The sequence below is a fragment of the Talpa occidentalis genome, unplaced genomic scaffold, assembly GCF_014898055.3.
Source record: "Talpa occidentalis isolate TD23 unplaced genomic scaffold, MPIMG_talOcc4v2.1 talOcc4.5, whole genome shotgun sequence".
In the NCBI taxonomy this organism is placed as follows: Eukaryota; Metazoa; Chordata; class Mammalia; order Eulipotyphla; family Talpidae; genus Talpa; species Talpa occidentalis.
In genome coordinates this window covers 83,538,699-83,558,726 of record NW_023604861.1, presented here as the reverse complement: position 1 = coordinate 83,558,726, position 20,028 = coordinate 83,538,699, and the positions used below count along the sequence as shown (strand labels likewise).

General features: G+C 58.3%; 1 protein-coding gene across 3 annotated transcripts; it reads left to right on the top strand.

Annotated features, from left to right (window-relative positions):
• The first annotated feature begins 237 nt into the window (after positions 1-237).
• LOC119259058 (cytochrome P450 26B1) lies at positions 238-18,266 on the top strand. 3 transcript variants are annotated; one of them, XM_037527606.2, is made up of 6 exons: positions 238-444; positions 3,893-4,117; positions 12,271-12,546; positions 12,778-12,933; positions 14,256-14,540; positions 14,867-18,266. In XM_037527606.2, exons 1-6 carry the CDS (start codon positions 241-243, stop codon positions 15,257-15,259), a joined length of 1,539 nt encoding a protein of 512 aa, XP_037383503.1. In that variant the 5' UTR covers positions 238-240; the 3' UTR covers positions 15,260-18,266. The 3 variants fall into 3 exon arrangements, with proteins under 3 accessions (XP_037383503.1, XP_037383505.1, XP_037383504.1); XM_037527608.2 differs by lacking the exon at positions 238-444 and adding an exon at positions 3,236-3,544; XM_037527607.2 differs by lacking the exon at positions 238-444 and adding an exon at positions 3,557-3,789.
• The last annotated feature ends 1,762 nt before the right edge of the window (positions 18,267-20,028 follow it).

Genomic DNA, 20,028 nt, shown 5'->3' with positions numbered 1-20,028 from the left:
AAAGTTACACCCCGAGTCTCCTCGTGTCTTCTCTCTTTTCTTTTAGGCACCCCCCTCCCTCTCTGCGCTCCCCTCGCAGCCTCCGCCGCCCTTGCCTCGGCCCCTGCTCCTCTCCGCCTCGGCTGGAGGTGCCGGGACCCCTGGCCGCGGCCTCCCCTCCCCCGCGAACCCGCGCCTTCTCGTCCGGCCCTCCCTCCCCCGCCGCGGCCGGCACAGCCAATCCCCCGAGCGGCCGCCAACATGCTCTTTGAGGGCTTGGAGCTGGTGTCGGCGCTGGCCACCCTCGCCGCGTGCCTGGTGTCGGTGACGCTGCTGCTGGCGGTGTCGCAGCAGCTGTGGCAGCTGCGCTGGGCTGCCACCCGCGACAAGAGCTGCAAACTGCCCATACCCAAGGGCTCCATGGGCTTCCCGCTCATCGGAGAGACCGGCCACTGGCTGCTGCAGGTAAGGGCGCCCTCTCCGCGCTGTTCCCCGGGGTCCGCTAGCCGCGAGCGCTGGGCTGGCGGAGCGGCGGTCCGGCCAGGGCGCGCCGGGAGCCTGAAGGCACTGGTCCCCGCCCCGCCCCTTCCCTCCTCTCAGCCGCGGCGCCCGGGCTTCCACTGCCCGCCCGAGGCGTGGTTCGGAACCCACTGGCGCCCGGTGCGCAAGTTCAGGGAACGGACAAGAGAGGTCCCCGATCCAAGAGGGCCCCCAAGACTGACTTTTCCCAGTCGCGGGCGACCCAGGAGGATGCGCGGAGCATCAGGGGGGCTCCCGGTGTGGCGATGGGGTGTCGGGACGCGACCCGCTTTCGCCATCCCAAGAGCGCCAGGCCCCAGCCGCTGTCGGCTTCCTGGGCTTTGGAGGTGTTTGGGGGACCCGAAAACTGAGCGGGGACGAGGAGGAGGGGGGCCGGGGGCAGCCAGAATGCCCCCCCTTGAGAGCCGGGGCTGGCTGGGTTCCCGCCGCGTCGTTGGTCGTGCCAGGTACCCCCGCCTCGGTCCACGGTCCGAGAAAGTGTGTGTGTTTTGTGGTGGGAGAGGAAGGAGGTAACCCAAGGAAAATGAAAAGCTTGAGACCGGAGAGTTCTTGGCTTTCGGAGAAAAGGGTCATTTACTTATTGGGTGGGGACAGTTTAGCAGGGAAAGAAACTTGGGAGAGGTGCGTGTGAGTCCCGTAGAGAGAGCGCTGATGCTTGGTGCCAGACGCCGCGCAAGCCCGCTCCGCCGGTGAGGAGGGTGGGCGCAGCGGAGACCAGACCCAGGTAGGTAATGGGAGATTAATTTGAAATTAACTCTATAAAATGCTAGACGATATCGTTTGCAAGATACACGCCAGACTTTTACTTTTTTTTGGGGTGGGGAGGGGTGCCCCTGGGTTAACCGCGGGCGGTGTGTTTTGTGTTCGCGCGCACGCGTCTTAGTCCGGCGGCTGCCGACGGGAATTAGGAGATGGATGGGCGCCCTGAAGCAGACATCGGGGCGCGGGAGAGGTGAGGCGGGAGGTGACCGCGGAGACCCTTGGTCTTGGAAGTGCGAAAGCTTGGCTTGAAATTAACAGACGCGTGCAATCCGCGCGCACACACACCCCGCCCCTCCCGCCCCGCGCCAAATGTCAGCGGAGCGGGGGCTGGGAGCGCGGCGCGCGGTGCCTCTGCCCTGTGGTCGTCCCAAGTCCTGGAATCAGCCCATCTCTCTTCGGGGTTGTTCGTGCAACCGGGTGAGGTTCACTTCAACCAATAGACTATTCCGGAGAAGAAGTCCAGAGCCTGTCCCGTGCCGCCACACACAAAGGGTTAACTGCAGTGGTGGTCTAGGCTTTTGGCGGAGAATTTAGGAAATAAAATAACTCACACGGGCATCGCCTCCTGCCTTCTTAGAGTCCATCTGCGGAATCCGCGTTCTGTCACCACCCCCCCTCCCTTACCTGACCTTTCTCTGCACCCCCCAGATCCCCTTGACCTCCTCCGAACCCCACAAGGGCCCCAGGGGCTCGAGTCTAACCTGAAGATGGGGAGAAGGACGCGAGCTTCTGCTCCCCCATTCATTCGCCCCGGGGGCCTCAGGCTTTGCCGTGGGAGGGAGGGGGGCTGGGGGTGCATGTAGAGGAGCGCTGAAGGGGTTAATGGGAGCCTCTGAATCCCAGCTTTATTTTTTCGGAGCCATTTATCAGATTTTACGGGGGGGACCTCCAAGGGTTCTCCGTTTCCACTGTGCGCCATCTAAACAGAGCCCAGGGCTAAAAATACAACATTTTTGTATAAATTGGACTCGCGGCCCGAGCGGCCGCCCCTATGAAAGTCCTCTTTGTGAAGACCGTGGAAACGGCGGACAAATAACTCTTTATTAATGCCACAAAAAACGCACTTTAATTATAGTTAGGCAGATCAGAGGCGGGGGGAGGGTGGCGGGAGAGAGGCGGCGGCGACCTCGGAAAATTCACAACCCAACTTTTGTGTCGAAAGAAAAGAAAAACAGAGGAAAAGACGGAGGAGAGACGGAGAGGCAGACGGAGCGAGGGAGACGCGCAGAGCAGACGGAGGGAGGGAACCCCGCGCCGCGCCCCCCTCCCCGTCGCACCTCCACCCTCGCCTCGACTTCTCTTAAAGGGGTAGGCGCCGTCTGGGAGCGCGGCTGGCGGGGGAACTCCCACCCCGACCCACCAGCCGGAGAGGGCGGCGCGTCCCCCGCGGCCCAGCCCCCCTCTGCAGCCGCCTGGGCTCGGGGCTCGCTCCCTGTCGCGCGCCGGGGCCGGAGGCGCATGTGGAAAAGTGATTAGAAATCCGGGTTCTGCAGAGTCACTTTTCGGCCGTGCTGGGGTGTGTGCATTTCTAGCTGGAGAATACTTTTCCGTGGAGGAAAGGAGAGTGGGGAGGAGGGCCAACGCCGGAAAGGGGGGAGTCGAGCCGCCCTTTCGGGGGTGCACGACCCCACAGGTCCGTCGGCCGGCGGGCAGAAGGCCGGACAGGTGTCACCCTCCCCGGCTCGTTCCGTGCTGCCCAGGCAGGAAAAGGGTTAATGCGGGGTGGGGTGGCGAGCGCCTACGTCAAAGGTGAGCGGGACGCCCCCGCCCCCGCCCCTCGGAGGTCCCCTCGGCTTCCGGAGCCCGCGCGGGGCCGGCGCAGCCTGCAGCTCTGCGCGCCAGGCCGGGCCGGAGGCCTAACCGTCCCCTGCGCGCGCCGCGCGGCGGCCGCCCGGGATCCGGTTACCTGCGCCGCCGCCCCGCCCGGCCCCGCCCCGCCCCCGGGAAGCGCCTTCCCCCGCGCTCCCTTTCCAAACTCCAGGGCGGCGACGAAAGTCCTTCTCAGTTTCTCCCAGGGCGAAGTGCGGCGCTCGGGCCGTGACCCTGCCCCGCAGAGCCCTCGGAGGGTCGCCGGGCCCCTCGGCGGCCGGGTCCCGAGAGCGGAGGGAGCGCCACCCCCATCCGTAGTGGCGGCCTCCGGGCACCGGCCGCTCGCCGCTATAAATAATCTTTGGCTTGCGGCCACCCCGCGGGGTCTCGCCAGCCGGTGGCCGTAAGCCTGGAAATATTTATTCCGAGAGGCTCGGGAGCGCTAGGCGAGGAGGTGGGGCTGGGGTGTGTGTGTGTCTAACTTCGGGGTCCCGCTGTCGGGGATACCTTTTCCTTCTCGCAAGTCATTACTACAAAACAGCCTTCCGCGGGTGCCCCCTGGGCCTCCCGCCTCCTTGCATTATTTATTATCCTCTAGGCCCTACTTCCCAGCTCTTGTGCTAGCTATGGAGAAAAAAAAAAAAAAAAAAAAACCCTACGTGCGTGTCTGCGGGGGAGGAGCAAGGGATGGGTGCTCAGGTGGGGTCCTCATCCCTCTCCCCCGGCCTCTAGAGGGTGGGCCGCCGGGACGTCCCACTGGAGACGTGCGACCTCAGAAAGGTTTCTTGTGTGGCTCCCTCAGGGCTCTGGGTTCCAGTCCTCGAGGAGGGAGAAATATGGCAACGTGTTCAAGACTCACTTGCTGGGTAGGCCGCTGATACGCGTCACCGGCGCGGAGAACGTGCGCAAGATTCTCATGGGCGAGCACCACCTCGTGAGCACCGAGTGGCCTCGCAGCACGCGCATGCTGCTGGGCCCCAATACTGTGGCCAACTCCATCGGCGACATCCACCGCAACAGACGCAAGGTAAGAGCCTCGCCAGCGTGCTCTGACCCTCTTCTTCCACCCACCCCCTCTGAGCAAGGAGTTGTCAAAGCGCCGGGGAGGTGCCCGCAGGAATCCGTGCCTGCATTTGCACACGCTGTTAGGGGACCCCGCGAATCCCTGCCCAGATGGCTCTGGGTCTGGCCGGGCCCGCTGGGCCTGCCCTCCTGCATGGCGCCAATATGAGCCCCGCCAGGCTCGGCGGGTGACAGGACCGAGCTTTAGCAAGAGGAGAAGTAGAGCGTTCAATGCCCGTCCCCGCCGCGCCCCCACAAAACTGGAAAAAGAAGAGTGCGGATGGTAGCGGGCATCCCCTTTTCTCCACATGTCCTCCGGGATTTCCGAAGACAGAAGGGAAAGCAGTGGGCATCTCGTGGGCAGCGGTTCAGGGCCTGGCCTGGTAGGGGCGAGGTGACACTTGGGCCACGGTGAGCACCAGTCTGGGAGGTGGGGGAAGGAGCAGGTTTGGGAGAGCAGCCCAAGCGCGGGCGGGGAACCAATTCCCCTCCTCCCTCCTGCCCCCCGCCCCCCCCGCCCCAGCCCCTCACAGAGGAAAAGAAAGTGGGTGTTTATCCTGTGGATTTCCCGAGCGCCTGGAGAGCCGCGGAGGAGGCGAGCCGGCGCGCGGGCGGCCTCCCCACCCCCTCCAGGGCCGCCGCCGGGCTCCGGGCGCGGGCGGCACGTGCTGTTTGAACTGCAGTAACCCGAAAACTGAGCCGCCGCGGGCGGGGCGCGGGTCTGCGAGCTTAGAGCGGCGGGAGGGGGTGCTGCACGACCTCCCTCCCTTCGCTTTTTCCACCCGGGGGGAGGCCTCGCCCAGGTTTGAAGCTTAAAGGAAAGGGAGCGGCAGCCTCAGATCTCCGGGAGGAGTGGCGGGGCCGGGGAGACGGGGGGGCGCCCCCGCCGGAGGCCGTGCGAGGCGGCCCCCGAGAAGGTCGGGGAGGGCATCTGACAGTACTTGATGTCCTCGGTACTACCTGCCAGGTGCCTCTCCGCGGCGGGCGGAGGGGGAGCTCACACGGAGGGGACCCGGGTCCTCTGCCCGATAAAGCGTGTGTTTCAGGAAAGGGGCTCCCGAGCGTCTCCCCCTCAGGCCCGCCACAGCGGGAAGCAGCCGCGCTGCCCGGGCAGGTGGGCGGGGTTCTGGGGAGGGCCTGAGAGGGAGCTGCGGGCTCCGGAATGGGGGCTTTACACACTCTTTGGACACTTGTTTTTTCTTAGTTTTTGTGACTCCACCGGAAGCCCACTGAAGGGGCCGGAGGGAACTGACACTGCCAGGCGTTGGAGGGGAGGGGTGGGGGGGAGAGGGGAAGACTCTGTCAGGACCCCAGTTTGAGACCCTGGGGGTCTGAGGGCTTTTGGCCTAGGATATTGCCTGTGACTCCACCCACCTCTGCCTGAACTTGGCTTTAGGCCTCCAGGTGGGGAAGACCAGGCCTGCAAACCCCACAGTTTGGGCCTATATTGTCCATTCTTGAGGGGGGAGGAGGAATAAGACCCCTGGGTGATACTGCCAGGGCAGCATGGAGAGGGAATGGGGGAGAGGGAGCGGTGGGATGGGACTAGGAACCGTGGATGGGCATTGCTGGTCTTTCTTTGGGGCACCCTTGCGGAAAGCAGTTCATGCTGACCCCAGCTTGGAATCCTAATGCGGGATTCTCTAGTCGTGTGCTTGCTAAGTGGCCTGTTTATGGCTCCTGTGGCAAATGGGTGGACAAAAGCGTCCTTCCCCCCAACTTTCACTCACTGATGCTCCATAAACCTGGCTTGCTGAGCTAAATGGAAGGCATGGGGTTAGGCACCAACACAGAAGCAGGAAACTGTCCATGCCTCAAAGTATAGTCTAACCAGGATAAGGTCAGGGGCACATATTGGTACTGGACAGAATGGCCACTCTTTTGGACAAATACCAAGTCTGGCCAGAGTGGGGGCTACCACGGGCCACTTACTCTCTTTCCTCAAGCCCGTGCTACCTCAGGGCTGGAGGTGGGATGCTGGGCCAAGCCTCTGCCTGGTGAGGGTGTGTTCGCAGGAAGTGGGGCCCAGGTGTGCTGGGGTCCTGGTGGCAGGGAACTAGGAGCGTCACTGTTTCCATGGGGCCTCATGTCCCACCCCTTCTCTGGGAGGTCTGACCAGATGTGCTGGGAAGGGGCTGCTCACAGCCATCACTGCACTCCAGGTGTTTATCCCAGCTTCCCTGGTGGTCTAGGGCCAAGAGGGTGGGGTTGCCAGGGAGAAAGTCTTACCAGTCTAGCCGAGTCCCGGCTAAAAGAAGTCAATCCTGTACCCTCCAACCATGACCTCAGACTGGGTTCCTCCACTTTTGTTACCTCTCCCTATGCCTGGGCCTGGGGTGTCTTTGATTGGTAGGGGAGGGCCCCTATCCCTCTTGATGTGCAGGGACACTAAGGTATTGCCCTAGAAGGGTGGATGGAATCTGGTAGAGGAGCCTGGGGAGAGGGGTGATCAGAGACACAGAAGAGTCAGGGACAGATCTGGAAGCCTCCAATGTCCAAACCCATGCACCAGACGGATGGGGCCTTTTGTCCTCTTTTCCTCTGGGGATAGGAATGGCACTCTTCTGCCCCAAGAGGCCAGCAGCTTCAGGGTACCTGAAATAGTGGCCCCTCAGAACTTGGAAAGCATCCCAGGTGAGACACTTAGCCTTGGAGCCCTGGATTGGGACACACCCCAGAGGTGGTCTTTTGGGTCCTGGTATGGAGACTCCTTGGCTACAGGAACTTCTGTGCCCACGGCTGAGGTGGGGAAATGCTTTGGAAGCAGGGGTGAAGAAGCCCTGATGGCCCATGCAGCTGCCCTCGCTGATCGGGCCTTTGGACTGTCCTCGGCGGGCCAAGATCACTGTTCTCTTGTCAGAAACCCTGTGCATCCTGGGCTTGGTGTCAGGACAGAGAGGCCAGGAGGCACCTCAGCAAAAACGCAGGAGGATCCTTCTTGGGGGTGCTGGGGGAGGGCAGCCCAGACTGTCTCTAAGTAACCTCTAAACTGCACAGCCTCTCACTGCGGAGTTTGTACACCAGGCTCAACTTGAAACAGAAGTTCCCACCTGAATAGGACGGGAATGCAGGTGGCACAACTGGGCAACACTGTTCCTGGAGTTCTGCCCCATCTTCCTGGCATAGGCAGAGTCTTTGTTCTGCCAGCTAAAGTCCTTCACCCAAAAGTTACTGTAGCATCAGTTGGTGGGTGCAGGGGCGATTGAGGGGGAGGGTGGCAGCAGCGGATCTTGCTGAAGGTCAGCAGGGGAGGGAGCTCACAGCCAGCCACCAAGGCGCCTGGGAGTGGGCACCTCCCTCTGCGTGCTCTTGTGCCAGGCAGCAGGCTGCTGCTGTTATGGGGCTAAGCTTGGGGGACCATGACCTCCTTTTTCCCTCCTTTCTGTGTCCTTCCAGGATGGGGAGGGGGTCCAAGTCTGTGATCTCTCTCCCAACCTTGGAAGCCTTTGTGGCCTTGGCGGGGTGTAGGGAGGCTTGACTGGGGTCTGCTCTGGCGCTGAGTCCCCTGAGCCAGTTGCTGTATCCATTCTAGGTTCCCCAGGCTGCAGGGCAGGGCCAGTGCTGAGAAGTGCTGAGAGGAAGCCAGAGTAACCAGAAGAGTTGACCTTACCCTGTGAATAAACCAGAGAGGGGAGTTCCCTTCAGGTTTCTTAGATAAATCCAGAATCCCCCAGGACTAGAGGAGGGCTAAGAGTGAGGGTTTGGAATAGTGGGAGAATGGGGGTGCAGGGGCCCTGGTGGGTGTGGCCAGTCATGTCCTAGACTGTGACCTTGGGAAAGCCCTTCTCCCTTTGGGCCTTAACTTTCCAAGGGGGTTTCTCTCTGGCTGAAACTTTCAGAACCTTTTTCAGATTCTGTGGCTCAGCAGGTACTTGCCAAGTGCTGCCCTCTGCCCGCCCGCCCCCCCCCCCCACCATGGGCTTTTATTTTGTGTGGAAGCATTGGGGGGAGCTGGAAATTAGAGCTGCAGTCACATGGGGGACAGATACTGTTTTCCCATAGATGCTGGGGAATCCAGAACAGGCCTGTAGAGTCTGGGGAGTCTGGCCCAGCCCCTCCCAGCCTGAGGGGCTGAATGGGGACCAGCTCAGAAGGCGGCCAGCATGAAATTGAGGCCCACTGGAAATGCCAGGCAGCCGGGGAGATGACGTCCTCTCTTGTCCTCCCTCTTCCTTGAGTATAAAGTACACACCTTGGCGTCACCCCTGTGCGGACAGCTGCCTCAGAGGCTGCCTGCCCTCTGTTATTCTTTCCACTCTGCAGGCCGTGGCTCCGGTGGCTTGGCTGGTGGCTTGGCCTGCCCAGGCCCCCACCCTCCCAGGCAGCCGCTTCCATTCCTGCCCCCTGTCTGAGTCACTGGCCAGGGGAATGGGTTCCCTCTCTAAAACTTCCTGCTCCCATGGTTGCCTGTTTCATGTCAGTCCATCCACAGCCACCAGCAGAGCAGGAGGAAGTTTTCTGGCCAAGTGGGCCAGCACATCGGGTGATGGGGGTCCCGTGAGCAACTCCCCTTCAGGGGCACTGGGCAGGAGGGAGGAAAGCATTTGCAGCTACAATTATAGGGCAGTGAGTGTTGACAAGCCCCCTGGTGGTTCTCCCTGAGCCCAGTTGTGGAGAATCAACCACCATTCCTGGGAGACAGAACCAGGGATGTGGCCTCTGGAGACAATTGTGCTGTTGTGGAGACCAGCATTGTTGGGGGCAGGGTTTCCAAGCACATCCTTCAAGGAGAGCTCATCCTGGCCTGTCTGTGCCGGGAGTTCCCTGGTCCCGGGTGAGCCACCCCAGCACCAGCAGGGTGGGTAGTCATACCTGCTGCTCCCTCTGCAGGTCTCTGCAAGGTCTCTGGGCCTTACTGGTTCCTGATGAACTTTGTCCCGCATTCTTGGCTCACTTTTGGGAATTCCGAGGGAAGCCCCAGAGGGAAACAAAGCCTCCCTGGCTCTGGTTACACCTGTGGTCAGAGCATTGGCTCCGGGGGCCAGGAGCCCTTCCCCACTTCACACTGAGCCGCTCCTCCGGGCACCTTCCCATTGCCCGAGTGCTGACCCCACTGGCCCCACGCGGCGGCCCAGGCCTCTCTCTGCCCTGGCCAGCACCTCCGCCTCCTTCTGGCCTTTGTGGTGGGTGGTGGTTTCTGGGCTGCCCCGGCTTCGGGAAGTGCCCATGTTGTTAACCCTGGGCACAGACCCAGGGATGAGGCCCTGGAGTTTTCCTGGCGCCTGGGAGCCCTGATGCCTGTGCAACAGCTGGGCTGGAGGCAGGAGCGTGGACTTGGTGACTTCAGAGTGAAGCCCCTCGGGCCTGGAGTACAGCAGTCTACCTGTGCCTGCTCCTTGCATGTGGGTAGTCTTTCTACCTTATGGGGGCTCTGAGGAGAAACATGGGACAGCCAGGTGGAAGGGGACCCCAGAATATCTAGTTAGACTTCTAGATGGTTCAAGATAAGAACACTGGTCTTGGCTATAATTCTCTTTTCAGAAGCCCCATCCTGGGAGTCTTGCTTCCTGCTATCACTCAGCTCCTGCCCTTGCTCAGCATGCACTCCCGGTCCACTCCCTCTGTTCAGTCCCAGTTCCCCCTGGATTCCCCCCAGCCCTTCTGGCCCCCCAGGCTGGAGAGAGAGCGATTCAGCCAGCCATCGCTAGAGGGCGCAGGGAATGTAACCTTCAGGGCAGGGCAAGGCAGGTCTTGTCAGTGGGTCTTGTCTCTTCACTTCTGAGGGGGTGGAGGGGTTAAGTAGGGCTCTCAGTACTCCCCCTTGGAAACCCTGGGGGCTAACCCATTTGGAGTGTATGAGTAGGGGCCTGGCAGACACTTATCAATTGATTCGTGCAGTGCCAGATTTGAGGCACTGAAGGGGTAGCATCCAAGGGTCACGTGGGTATTGGTGTTTATGCGCCCTCTAGATGGATAGGAACCCCACAGGCCAGCTGGTTCAACTTCATCATTTTGCAAATGAAGAAACTGAGGCTGGGGGTGGTGGTGGTAGTTTACTGGGCCATGATTGCCATAAGTTAGTAAATGATCCCGGATTAAAACTCAGGAATCTGGGTACCTTGCGTATCTTTTCCCACCACCCCACTGCATCTTAGAATCTTCTTCATTTGATTTTGGCTGGTTCTCATGGGCCTGGCCTCTGCTTTATCCCCCCTTCCATATGTCCACACTTTGGCCCTGGCCTCCTGGGTGCTGGGGGACCTGACTAGGCCTGCCCCCTTCCCTCCTTGATAGCACCCTTCAGTCTGTCCTGCGCTGGCTGGCTCTGGACCAGGCATGGCCACCCTGTCCCAGCCATTCCCCACCTCCAGCCTCCCCAGCAAGGTCTGGTAGCCACAGTTATCTTTCTGCCTCTCTGATGAGCCTGCTCAGCATCCACACACCACTTGCTGCTTCCCCCATGGCTCTGTGTTGTTTTTAAGGGCCCTTAGTTGGCTGTGTTGGGCTATGGGGACAGGCTCAATCCCAGACTCTTCCACCAAGAGCTGAACCTGGAATCCTAAGGACAGCAGGGTCAGGAACTGAGACAGAGAGCGTGGCCCCCTGAAGGATGTGGCAGCTGAGGTCCCCCTGGTAGTCCCCAGGACCCCTGCAGCCGAGCAAGGTGTGAGTGACCCATGTGGGTGTGGGCTGCCCTGGGCCACCTCCCTTCATCCTCCTACCTTTCAACTGTCCCTTAGTAGCAGGAGCAGCCCTAAACACTGCTGGCTTCTCTGCCCCTCACTGGCCTCTTTCCCTCCCTCCCTCTGCCCACCGGGAATTTCGGAATGAAAGTGCTATTGTGAATGCCTGGCTGGGCCACTGAAGGGCCAGCACTGTTATTTCTGCAAACCAGCCCTCCCATTAGCCATGCAGGGCTGAGGCCAGGAAAATGTTACCTTTTCCTCCTCGAGCTGACTGCAGGGGAAATTCTCACATTTACAGTTTGTGCGGTGGTTGTGTTTGGGGGGCAGGAGGGAGGGCGGGCGCGTGTGTGTGGTTTGCATGGGATGGGGTTGGGGGGTGCTAGAGGACTATTTGTCTCCTTCCTCTACTTTGCACCTCCCATCACTGCCTCCCTCATGACCTTCCCCTTTGTGCTGGTGGGGGCATCCCCCTTCTGCATTGGACCTTGGGTGGGGGATGGAAGTTGTTGGTTATAAGCAGGACCCACAGGCCACAGTAAATAAACGAACACCCTCCCTCTCCTGCACACCGTGGGCAGCAACGTGAAGGACATGTGCAGAGTGATGTGGGGAGGGGGTGTGAGAGGGGGCTGAGGAATCAGGAGGCTGGAAAGCAGGGGAGGTAGAAACAGGGCCTCATTGGCTACTTAAAATGGACCCGGAAAACGCAGGGAATTAAAAAGGCTTCTGTTTGGTTTTGTGATCTTTTGGGGTGGAAAGCCTTGTCCCCATCCCCCTGCCTCCAGACCCAGCCACACTAAAGGCATTTAGATAGTTCAGTGTTGACAAACTCCCTAGGATCCCACCCACTAGGTATTTCCCAGGGAGTGAGAGCAATTTTGGGTCTTACGAAGTTGTATTTGCCATGTAACCCCAGCCCCTCTTGCTCTCCCCTCGGAGGAGAAAAGCCACCTACAGCTTTCTGCCTCTTCCTTATCCACTCTGTTTTCTATTCCTCTGGAACACTTGTGAAGCGTGTCCTGGGAACTTGGGCGTGAGCCCCTGCAGTGTAGGGTTGGCCTCCCGTCCAACCTGGCCCAGCCCCCTCCTATGTTGTTCCCAGCTGGGATGACCTTGTGGCCTACGGACCTACTGGCAAGTGAACTGTATAGTCCCCAGGGCTTGGATGGTTTTCGGAGCACATGGTTTTCAGGGGTGTGTGTGGGGGTAAGAAAGGTGGTTGTATTAAAAAGATGATGACAGCTGTGAATGAGGTGGAAGGTCCTGGCTTCAAATAAAAATGTTTATGAACCCTACTTTAATCCTGTCCTTCCTGTGTTTCCCTCCCCCAAATCACAGAAGTGGGGGGGGGTCAGCATTGGGGAGTCAGTGAGCAGACTGTGTCCCAGTGTGGGGTGAGGCCTGGAATTTTTCCTCCCACAGTCATGGAATGTGGGCTTCAGCCAGACCCAGGGAAGCCCATCTGAGAGCCTCCTGCCTCTCTGCCCTGCAGGTCTTCTCCAAGATCTTCAGTCATGAGGCCTTGGAGAGCTACCTGCCCAAGATCCAGCTGGTGATCCAGGACACGCTGCGTGCCTGGAGCAGCCACCCGGAGGCCATCAATGTGTACCAGGAGGCCCAGAAGCTGACCTTCCGCATGGCCATCCGTGTGCTGCTGGGCTTCAGTATTCCGGAAGAGGACCTCGGACACCTCTTTGAGGTCTACCAGCAGTTTGTGGAGAACGTCTTCTCCCTGCCTGTTGACTTGCCCTTTAGCGGCTACCGGCGGGTGAGCACCTGGGGCCTGGGAAGAGAGAGGCAGAGGCAACTGTGAGCCCACCCTGAGGGAGGGGGCAGCTGACCACCAAGACACTCACTGCTCACTGGCAGGGCAGGGTGGCCTTGACAGAGTGGCCTCTGAAGCTTAGATGAAAAGTTCCCACCCTGCTCTGCCTGGCTGTGGGACCTCGGTGGACCTGCCCCTTCTCCTGGGTGACTAGATGCTTCCTTCTGCCCTCAGGGCATTCAAGCCCGACAGATCCTCCAGAAGGGCCTGGAAAAGGCAATTCGGGAGAAGCTGCAGTGCACCCAGGGCAAGGACTATTCGGATGCCCTGGACATCCTCATCGAGAGCAGCAAAGAGCACGGGAAGGAGATGACCATGCAGGAGCTGAAGGTAGGGGGCCTCCCCAGTACACCATGCCCTGCACTGGAGCTGCACTCAATAGGAAGGGCGCCCAGGCATCTCTGCCCAAATGTCCCTATCTTTAGGCACCACTCTCTGAGCAGCCCTCACTGCACCGGAGCTGAGGGCTTAGCCAGAAGAGAGACTATGTGTCCGCCTGCCATGGGCATGATCTGTGGGGAGGACAAGAAGCGCCCCTATGGGTGGGCTTTCCCTGCTCCCCTCCCCCGAGCTGTGCACCCAGTTCCACTGGTGACAGGATCACCACCCTTCCTGGACCCCAGGCTCTTTCCCGCCCGGTCCCATCTACCATTTTTCAAATATGCCAATGTTGTTCCTTAGGGATCTCTGCGTGGACTGGGTGTTGGTCTTGCGTATTGACCCCTCTCCCCTGTATTCACAATTTCAGTGCATTTTATGGCTCAGTCGCCCTGAGAGGTCCTGTAAGGAAGGGAAAGCTCCTTGCTTGAGACCAGCCTCAGCCCTTGGGGAAGAGCTGCAGGGATTTGGACCAAACTCCTCCTACGCCATTATCTCTTTGAGTTGGTGGCTTTGACAGTTTTCCAGCCTGCCTGGTACTGGCTAAGCCTGTTTGGGCTACCGGCACCAAGACTGTCCACACTGGGCCCAAGTAGGGCTCCCTACCCTCCCTAGCCCCGCTCTGGACTGGAGTCCATGTTTATAAAGACAGGGCTTGAAATGAGAGGGCCTGTTGGGGCCGTTCCGTACACATCCTTAGTCGAGGTCTCCAAGTCCTCCGGGGGCCATCTCCTCTCAGCCTTCTCCCTGCAACCTCACTCTAGGCCCTCGTGAGTGTGGCCCCAGGCTGTCTTTCAGGCTTCATCAGTTCTCCTGCCTACCTAGCAGAGATCCTACTCCTAGGATGCGAAAGGAGCAGGGACTTTGAGCAGGAGGGTCAGGATCTAGACCCTACACCTCCCCTTTGTGTCCCCACATACTCACCTGCACCGCACCTGGCTCCTTGGGGTTTGTTCTTTTTCTTGGGGGCTCACTACACTGATGAAACCTGCTAGGGCTGGCCCTGGATTCCAGCAATGATTGCAAAATGACCATACTTACTCCAAGAGATGTCAAATCTGGGTTGCAGCAGTTGTCTCTTGCCCAGTCAGAGTATTGCCCATGTGACCTGTGTCCACCATGGCCTCAGTACCACAGCAACTTGAGGCTCAGAAGTGGGTGGCACTTAGTTAGATGCCCTGGGAAATGGGGAGCACTGGTAGAGCAGGGCTGACTCCAGGCTGGGCCTGCCCGACTGAATGAGATCACCAATGGTGCTCTCTCTGCTGCTGCAGGATGGGACCCTGGAACTGATCTTTGCTGCCTATGCCACCACCGCCAGTGCCAGCACCTCCCTCATCATGCAGCTGCTGAAGCACCCGGCTGTGCTGGAGAAGCTGCGGGAGGAGCTTCGAGCCCAGGGCATCCTGCACAGTGGTGGCTGCCCCTGCGAGGGCACGCTCCGCCTGGACACCCTCAGTGGGCTGCACTACCTGGACTGCGTCATCAAGGAGGTCATGCGCCTTTTCACACCCATCTCTGGTGGTTATCGCACCGTGCTGCAGACCTTCGAGCTTGATGTGAGGCTGGGTCCCTTGGGCTGGGGTTCGGGGGGTGGGAGTGAGGATATTCTTGTCTGATAGGAGATGGTGCTCTCTTCCAGGGAGCCACCCCACCCCAAATGCTGGCTCAGATGAAACCAATATGTTATCATATGTGATATGGCATGCTGACGTCTGTAAATAAGAGACAGGACTGACATGCTGAGGGGATGGCTGGGCAGGCCTGGGGGGGTGCATAGTGGGTGTCTATAGGAACGTCTGGGTTGGGGCTGGCAGGCAGGAAGGCCTGGGCCCTCTCGAACCTTCCTGCCTCTTACCACTGCAACCCAATCTTGTGTCTCCAGGGTTTCCAGATCCCCAAAGGCTGGAGTGTCATGTACAGCATCCGGGATACCCATGACACGGCACCCGTGTTCAAAGACGTGAACGTGTTCGATCCAGACCGCTTTGGTCAGGCGAGGAGTGAAGACAAAGATGGCCGCTTCCATTACCTCCCATTTGGCGGTGGCGTCCGGACCTGCCTGGGCAAGCACCTGGCCAAGCTCTTCCTGAAGGTGCTGGCGGTGGAGCTGGCCAGCACTAGCCGCTTTGAGCTGGCCACCCGGACCTTCCCCCGCATTACCTTGGTGCCCGTGGTGCACCCCGTGGACGGCCTCAGTGTCAAGTTCTTTGGCCTGGACTCAAACCAGAACAAGATCCTGCCAGAGACAGAGGCCATGCTGAGCGCCACGGTCTAACCGCCCCTAGCCCATCCCCAGCCTCCACCCAGCCAGGCCTGGGGGTGGGAGGGGGTGGAAGGGTAGAAACCTGTGTGTGGGAGGGGCTGAACCTGGAGAAGGGGGAGCAGCCCCTCAGACCTAGCCCTCCCCTGTCCCCTCCCTGGCAAACCCTACCCAAAGCCAACAGGGCCCTGTCCTTCTGGGAAGTGAGGGCTCCCTGCCTGGCTCCTGCTTCTCTCCAGTCTCTCTCTGGTTCCCACCAGCTTAGCTCCTGGGAAAGGGCATGGCTGGGGACTCCGCATGCCAGTTACAGTGTTAAATGTCAGTTGGCTCGTGCTGCAGCATTTGCTTGTGATGTTCAGAACTGGTCCCTCCCCTCCTATTTCTTTTGGACCCTTGTAGTTTGTGAGGGCAGGTGGTTAACATGAGGGCGGGAGGAAAGAGGTGGCCCCTTTGGCTCTCTTCACCTCCCCCACATCCTCCCACTTTGGCTCAGACTGGGGCGAGTGCCCCTCCTGGGGTGGCTACCCAGGGCCAGCATCCTGAGAAACAGAATGCCAGTCACCCTCGGCCAGCGCTGGGGCTGCATTCAGCCCGTGAAATTACCTATTGCTGCTACTTTTTCTCTCCTCTGACCTTGGGGCAAAGAAGCCCCAGGCTCTGTCCTCCTAGCATTACCCCTGGTGGCCCTGGGCATGCGCACTGACATCCCCCCTTCCCACCAGGAGGCCTGGAGCCCATTTTGTTACACAGGCATCTGAGGCCTTGGCTCCTGGGCTGCTCCCTATGGTGCCCCCTCCCCCATATTTATTCACTGATGTAACCAAGTCTTGGCATTACTGGGGTCTGGAACAAGTGTCTCCTGTCCCCTAGCCTTGGGCCCAGGCAGGAAATCTGCAAGTAACCTACTCTCCTTACAAACTGCAGACTTTTTGTGGGTTCAACTTCAGAGCCTTGCTTCCAGGGTGAAACCCAGCCCCTCTGCCTTTGTTCCCTGGTGGACAGGGAAATGGCCCGCGACCTCCCTCCGTCTTCTGTCAAAAATCCCAATCACTGATCACATGGGGATTTGGAGGCTGCCAAGATCCCCTGCCTGGCCACCATTCACCCCAGTGGCCCCACTCCAGCTTGTGAGTATGGGGCAAGGATACGGGTTCTTTCTTCTGATGGGGACGGAGTCCCCCGTCATCCCTTCCTTAACACTTACCCTTTGTCTTTAGCCCTTGGAAAGGTGTCCTTGACGTCCCTTCCCACCTCTTTGCCACTGTCTGCTTGGGCCAGCTCAGGGGTGTGGGGACGAGGTGAAAGCAAGGGGAGGTGAGTACAGGAGGCAGCCCTTCCCCAGAACTGCCTCAGGCCTCCACATGGTCTGAGACATCTGAGGGAGGCTGCAGGAGAGAGGAGGAAGAGGAGGGTACGTGTGATTTGTCAGAAGTGATTTGCTTGAAAACTGACCAGTCAGGGAATGACTGGGGGGAGAGGGGAGTAGCTCCTGCCACTGGCATTTTGAGTGTTGGCAATTTGGGGTGCCTCCTAGGGATGGGCTGGGAGTCTTGGGTGAGTCTAGCAATTTTTGTCTGTGTTCAGGTTTTTACTTGTTTTCTGTGTTTCTCTACTCACTTTTGATGTTGTAAAATCAAGAATCTTCTTGATAAGAAAATCAAAACCACCCAGAAGAACGCAAGACTTCCAGCCCCTAACTGCTTCTTCAAGCAGTGGCCACGTGAGCTGCTCAGTTTCAGAGGGTGGATGCCAGACTCCCACTCTCACCCCAGTTCACACCTACCTTGTGGTAGACTTTACAGGAAGAGGTTCAGACTAGACAGACTGTTCTAGAATCCCCTGTCCTCAAGTGTTCCATCTGGCTCCTCCTTTTTCACTATTAAAAAACTGCGTAGAACAGACATTACTGGCAAAAATGGACGTCTAAAACAAATTTAGTGAGATCTTTCAACTCCCCTGCCCCAACACACACCACATCCTAAAAAAACAGGCAAAAATATGTAAAGATTCATCAGAGCTTGCAAAACAGCTGCATGATGTACTAGAATCTGTTACCCACAGAAAGGCCCAGAGTCTGGAGGGTCGGCTCTCCATTAAGCTGGCCCGGGTTGTCCTGAACTCATGATGTTGACCGAGTGTCTAAGAACACAGTGAAGGCAGCTTCAGGCTGGAAGTCACTTACCCGGCCCTGGTGTGCGTCGGGAGACTGGAGGGCTCAGGGAAGCCTCAGTGACTTTCCCTGGGGTGACCAGCCTGGGAGGGGGCAGAGAAGGCACAGCTGAGGGGGTTGCCTGTGAGGGAGGAAGGAAGGATCATGTGCCCACTGGGTCTCAAAGGCAACAAGAAGAGAACTGAAGAAAGCTCTTGACTGGCTGACAAGGGTTCCAATGTCGAAATGCACCCATCTGTCTAGGTCTGTCTGTGTCTATGTGTCGTGTAGAGGTTTTATAGAGGTAGCGCTAGATGGGTGATGTTTTCTCACTTACCATTCCTAACTCTTGTAACTTGACATTAAAAAGACAAAACTCTAACTGCCATGGGCTTGCAGATTGAAGCACTTTCGATGTTGGGCGCTGGCGTTTGTGTCCTGGGCACCACCCTGGCCCTGCCCGGAGAGCTATAATATTATTTTATACACAAGACTTTGTTTTTCATAAATGTTATAATTTTGTGTCTGTCTTTATAAACTATTATAAGTACTATTTTTGTTATAATTCAAAATAGATATTTAGTATAAAGTTTTTGCTGTTAAATATTTGTTATTTAGTAAAATGAATTTTCCTCTATTGTAAACATGGTTCAAAATATTAATATGTTTTTATCACAGTTGTTTTAATATTGAAAAGCACTTGTGTGTTTTGTTTTGATATGAAACTGGTGCCGTGCGAGTGTTTTTGCTGTCATGTGGTTTTAATCTGTATATAATATTCCATGTTGCATATTAAAAAAATGAATGTTGTGCATTTTGTGATTTTGAAAATACTCAATGTGGCTCTTTTATAGGCTTCTATAATAAACCGTGGGGACTCACCCTCGCTTGGCTTTCTGGTTTCTACCTTCCCAACCTCCCTAAAAGAGCTCCTGGCACAGCCTTCCCTTCAGCCGCGCCCGCTCCTCCACCCCATGCCCATCACTTGGGAAGTCCTTTCCTGCAACCTGGGTCCTGCTAGGCCCCTACCATTTCTTTAGGCTCAGAGCAGTCCTTGGTGGTGTCCTCTGAGGATCTGCTTCCCCTGGGGAGAGGGAGAGGGACCCAGCTGGCTCCCGGGTTGAGTGTGACCGTGGCGGTCTGGGCCAGGACTCTCAGTGCTGGACACAGCCACTCAGAGCACTGAGGACCTGTCCTCAGAGTCTGCCTGGCTTACTTGAGTGGGATGCTTATGTCCTGAGCTGGACTTCCAGCCCCATGCCCCTGGGTGCTTCTCAAAGCCTGTTTTGTCAGTAACTATCAGAGCAAATAGAGTCTCTGATCAAACATATACTTGGGAAGAGGTTAAATAGTTGGGACAGTTTCCTTTCCTGCAGGACTTCCAGGACCGTGAGCCTGAGGATGGGGACACCAAGGGGTGGCATGGTGTAAATATGCAGATTTCAGGGATCCCCAAGCCTATTTAATGACTAAAACCATGCCCTGTTAGCCAATTATCATACTCTGAAGAGCTGCTTCCAAGTCTGGCCACCACAGGCTAGAGATGAGACCAGCAACCTGCACGAGCTCCAGTGTGAAACAAGGACCACCCAGAGCATCCCCAAGACAGACAGGCTGTGGGTAGGAAGGGGTGGCAATAAAAGGCAGAGTTGTGGCCCTCAGCTGCCCAAGGAACCAGGGGGACTTGACCCTGGCAAGAGAAAATCTTCATAGTGCCAGACTGGTCCAAACTCCGTCTTGCCTGGTCTTCTTCCCAAGGTCTCAGGAGGGAAAAGCCTTTCCTGGCTGACCTAAGAAAGGCCAGTTTATGGCTTCGGTGTTGCTTTTCAATACAATCTGATCCAACCTTGGGAACCTCCGGCCAGGGACCCAGGGATTCAGGACTATCCCCACCAGGGTCACAGAGCCTGGACACCCCGAGGAGGGTCAGCCTCTGCACAAGGCCACCAGGGCAGGACGCTCAGCACGCCCTGACACCCTGCCCTTTGCCCTGTGGCCTCGGTCTTTCTGTTCCACCTGCCCCTCCCACCATGCCCTGGCCAACTCCTAGCCCTAACCTGCACTTCCCCAGGGTGGAGGAGAGTGAGGGTGTGCCCCCTTCATCCACAAGATAAAGCAGAGTCTCAGAGTGGTGGGGACTTTCTGGGTCACATGGAAGGGAGGGGTGGTCTCTGAGCCAGAACCGGTGCCACCTGCCCCACCCAGTTCCTGGTCACTCTGAGGGGCTCCCTCACCTCTCAGACAGCGGCCTCTAGGCTCCATAAGAAGCAGCACTGAACATCCCCGCTTCTAGTGGGAAACAAGCCAGGGGAAGGTAGTAGTTTTCAGTGAACTCCATTTCCTGGTGTGGGAATGTCCTGTGGGGAGCGGGGTGGAGGAAGCGTGGCCCCTGGCCTGTCCTCCGGCTGACCGCCCTGCTGTGGGTGGCTAGCCTGTCATCACCCAGTCTGCCCTTGCCTCTGCCCGCAGGGCCCAGTGGGTTGGTGACGTCCCCCACACGGCTGCCTGCTCCCGGGATCTCCTGGCCTGGAAGGAGAACACAGGCCGTTGTGGACAGGCAAACACAGCCGATGTTTGTCCAGGGATTGGGGCGCCAGTTTGGAGGGAACTTGCAGACCGCACATTCTGCCACCTC

Excerpts from the sequence above, each read along its gene's own strand:
- LOC119259058 (XM_037527606.2), top strand. The coding sequence starts at position 241 with ATGCTCTTTGAGGGCTTGGAGCTGGTGTCGGCGCTGGCCACCCTCGCC. Across the intron at positions 12,547-12,777 it reads CCTTTAGCGGCTACCGGCGG|GGCATTCAAGCCCGACAGAT; the intron begins GTGAGCACCTGG and ends TTCTGCCCTCAG. Across the intron at positions 14,541-14,866 it reads TGCAGACCTTCGAGCTTGAT|GGTTTCCAGATCCCCAAAGG; the intron begins GTGAGGCTGGGT and ends TTGTGTCTCCAG.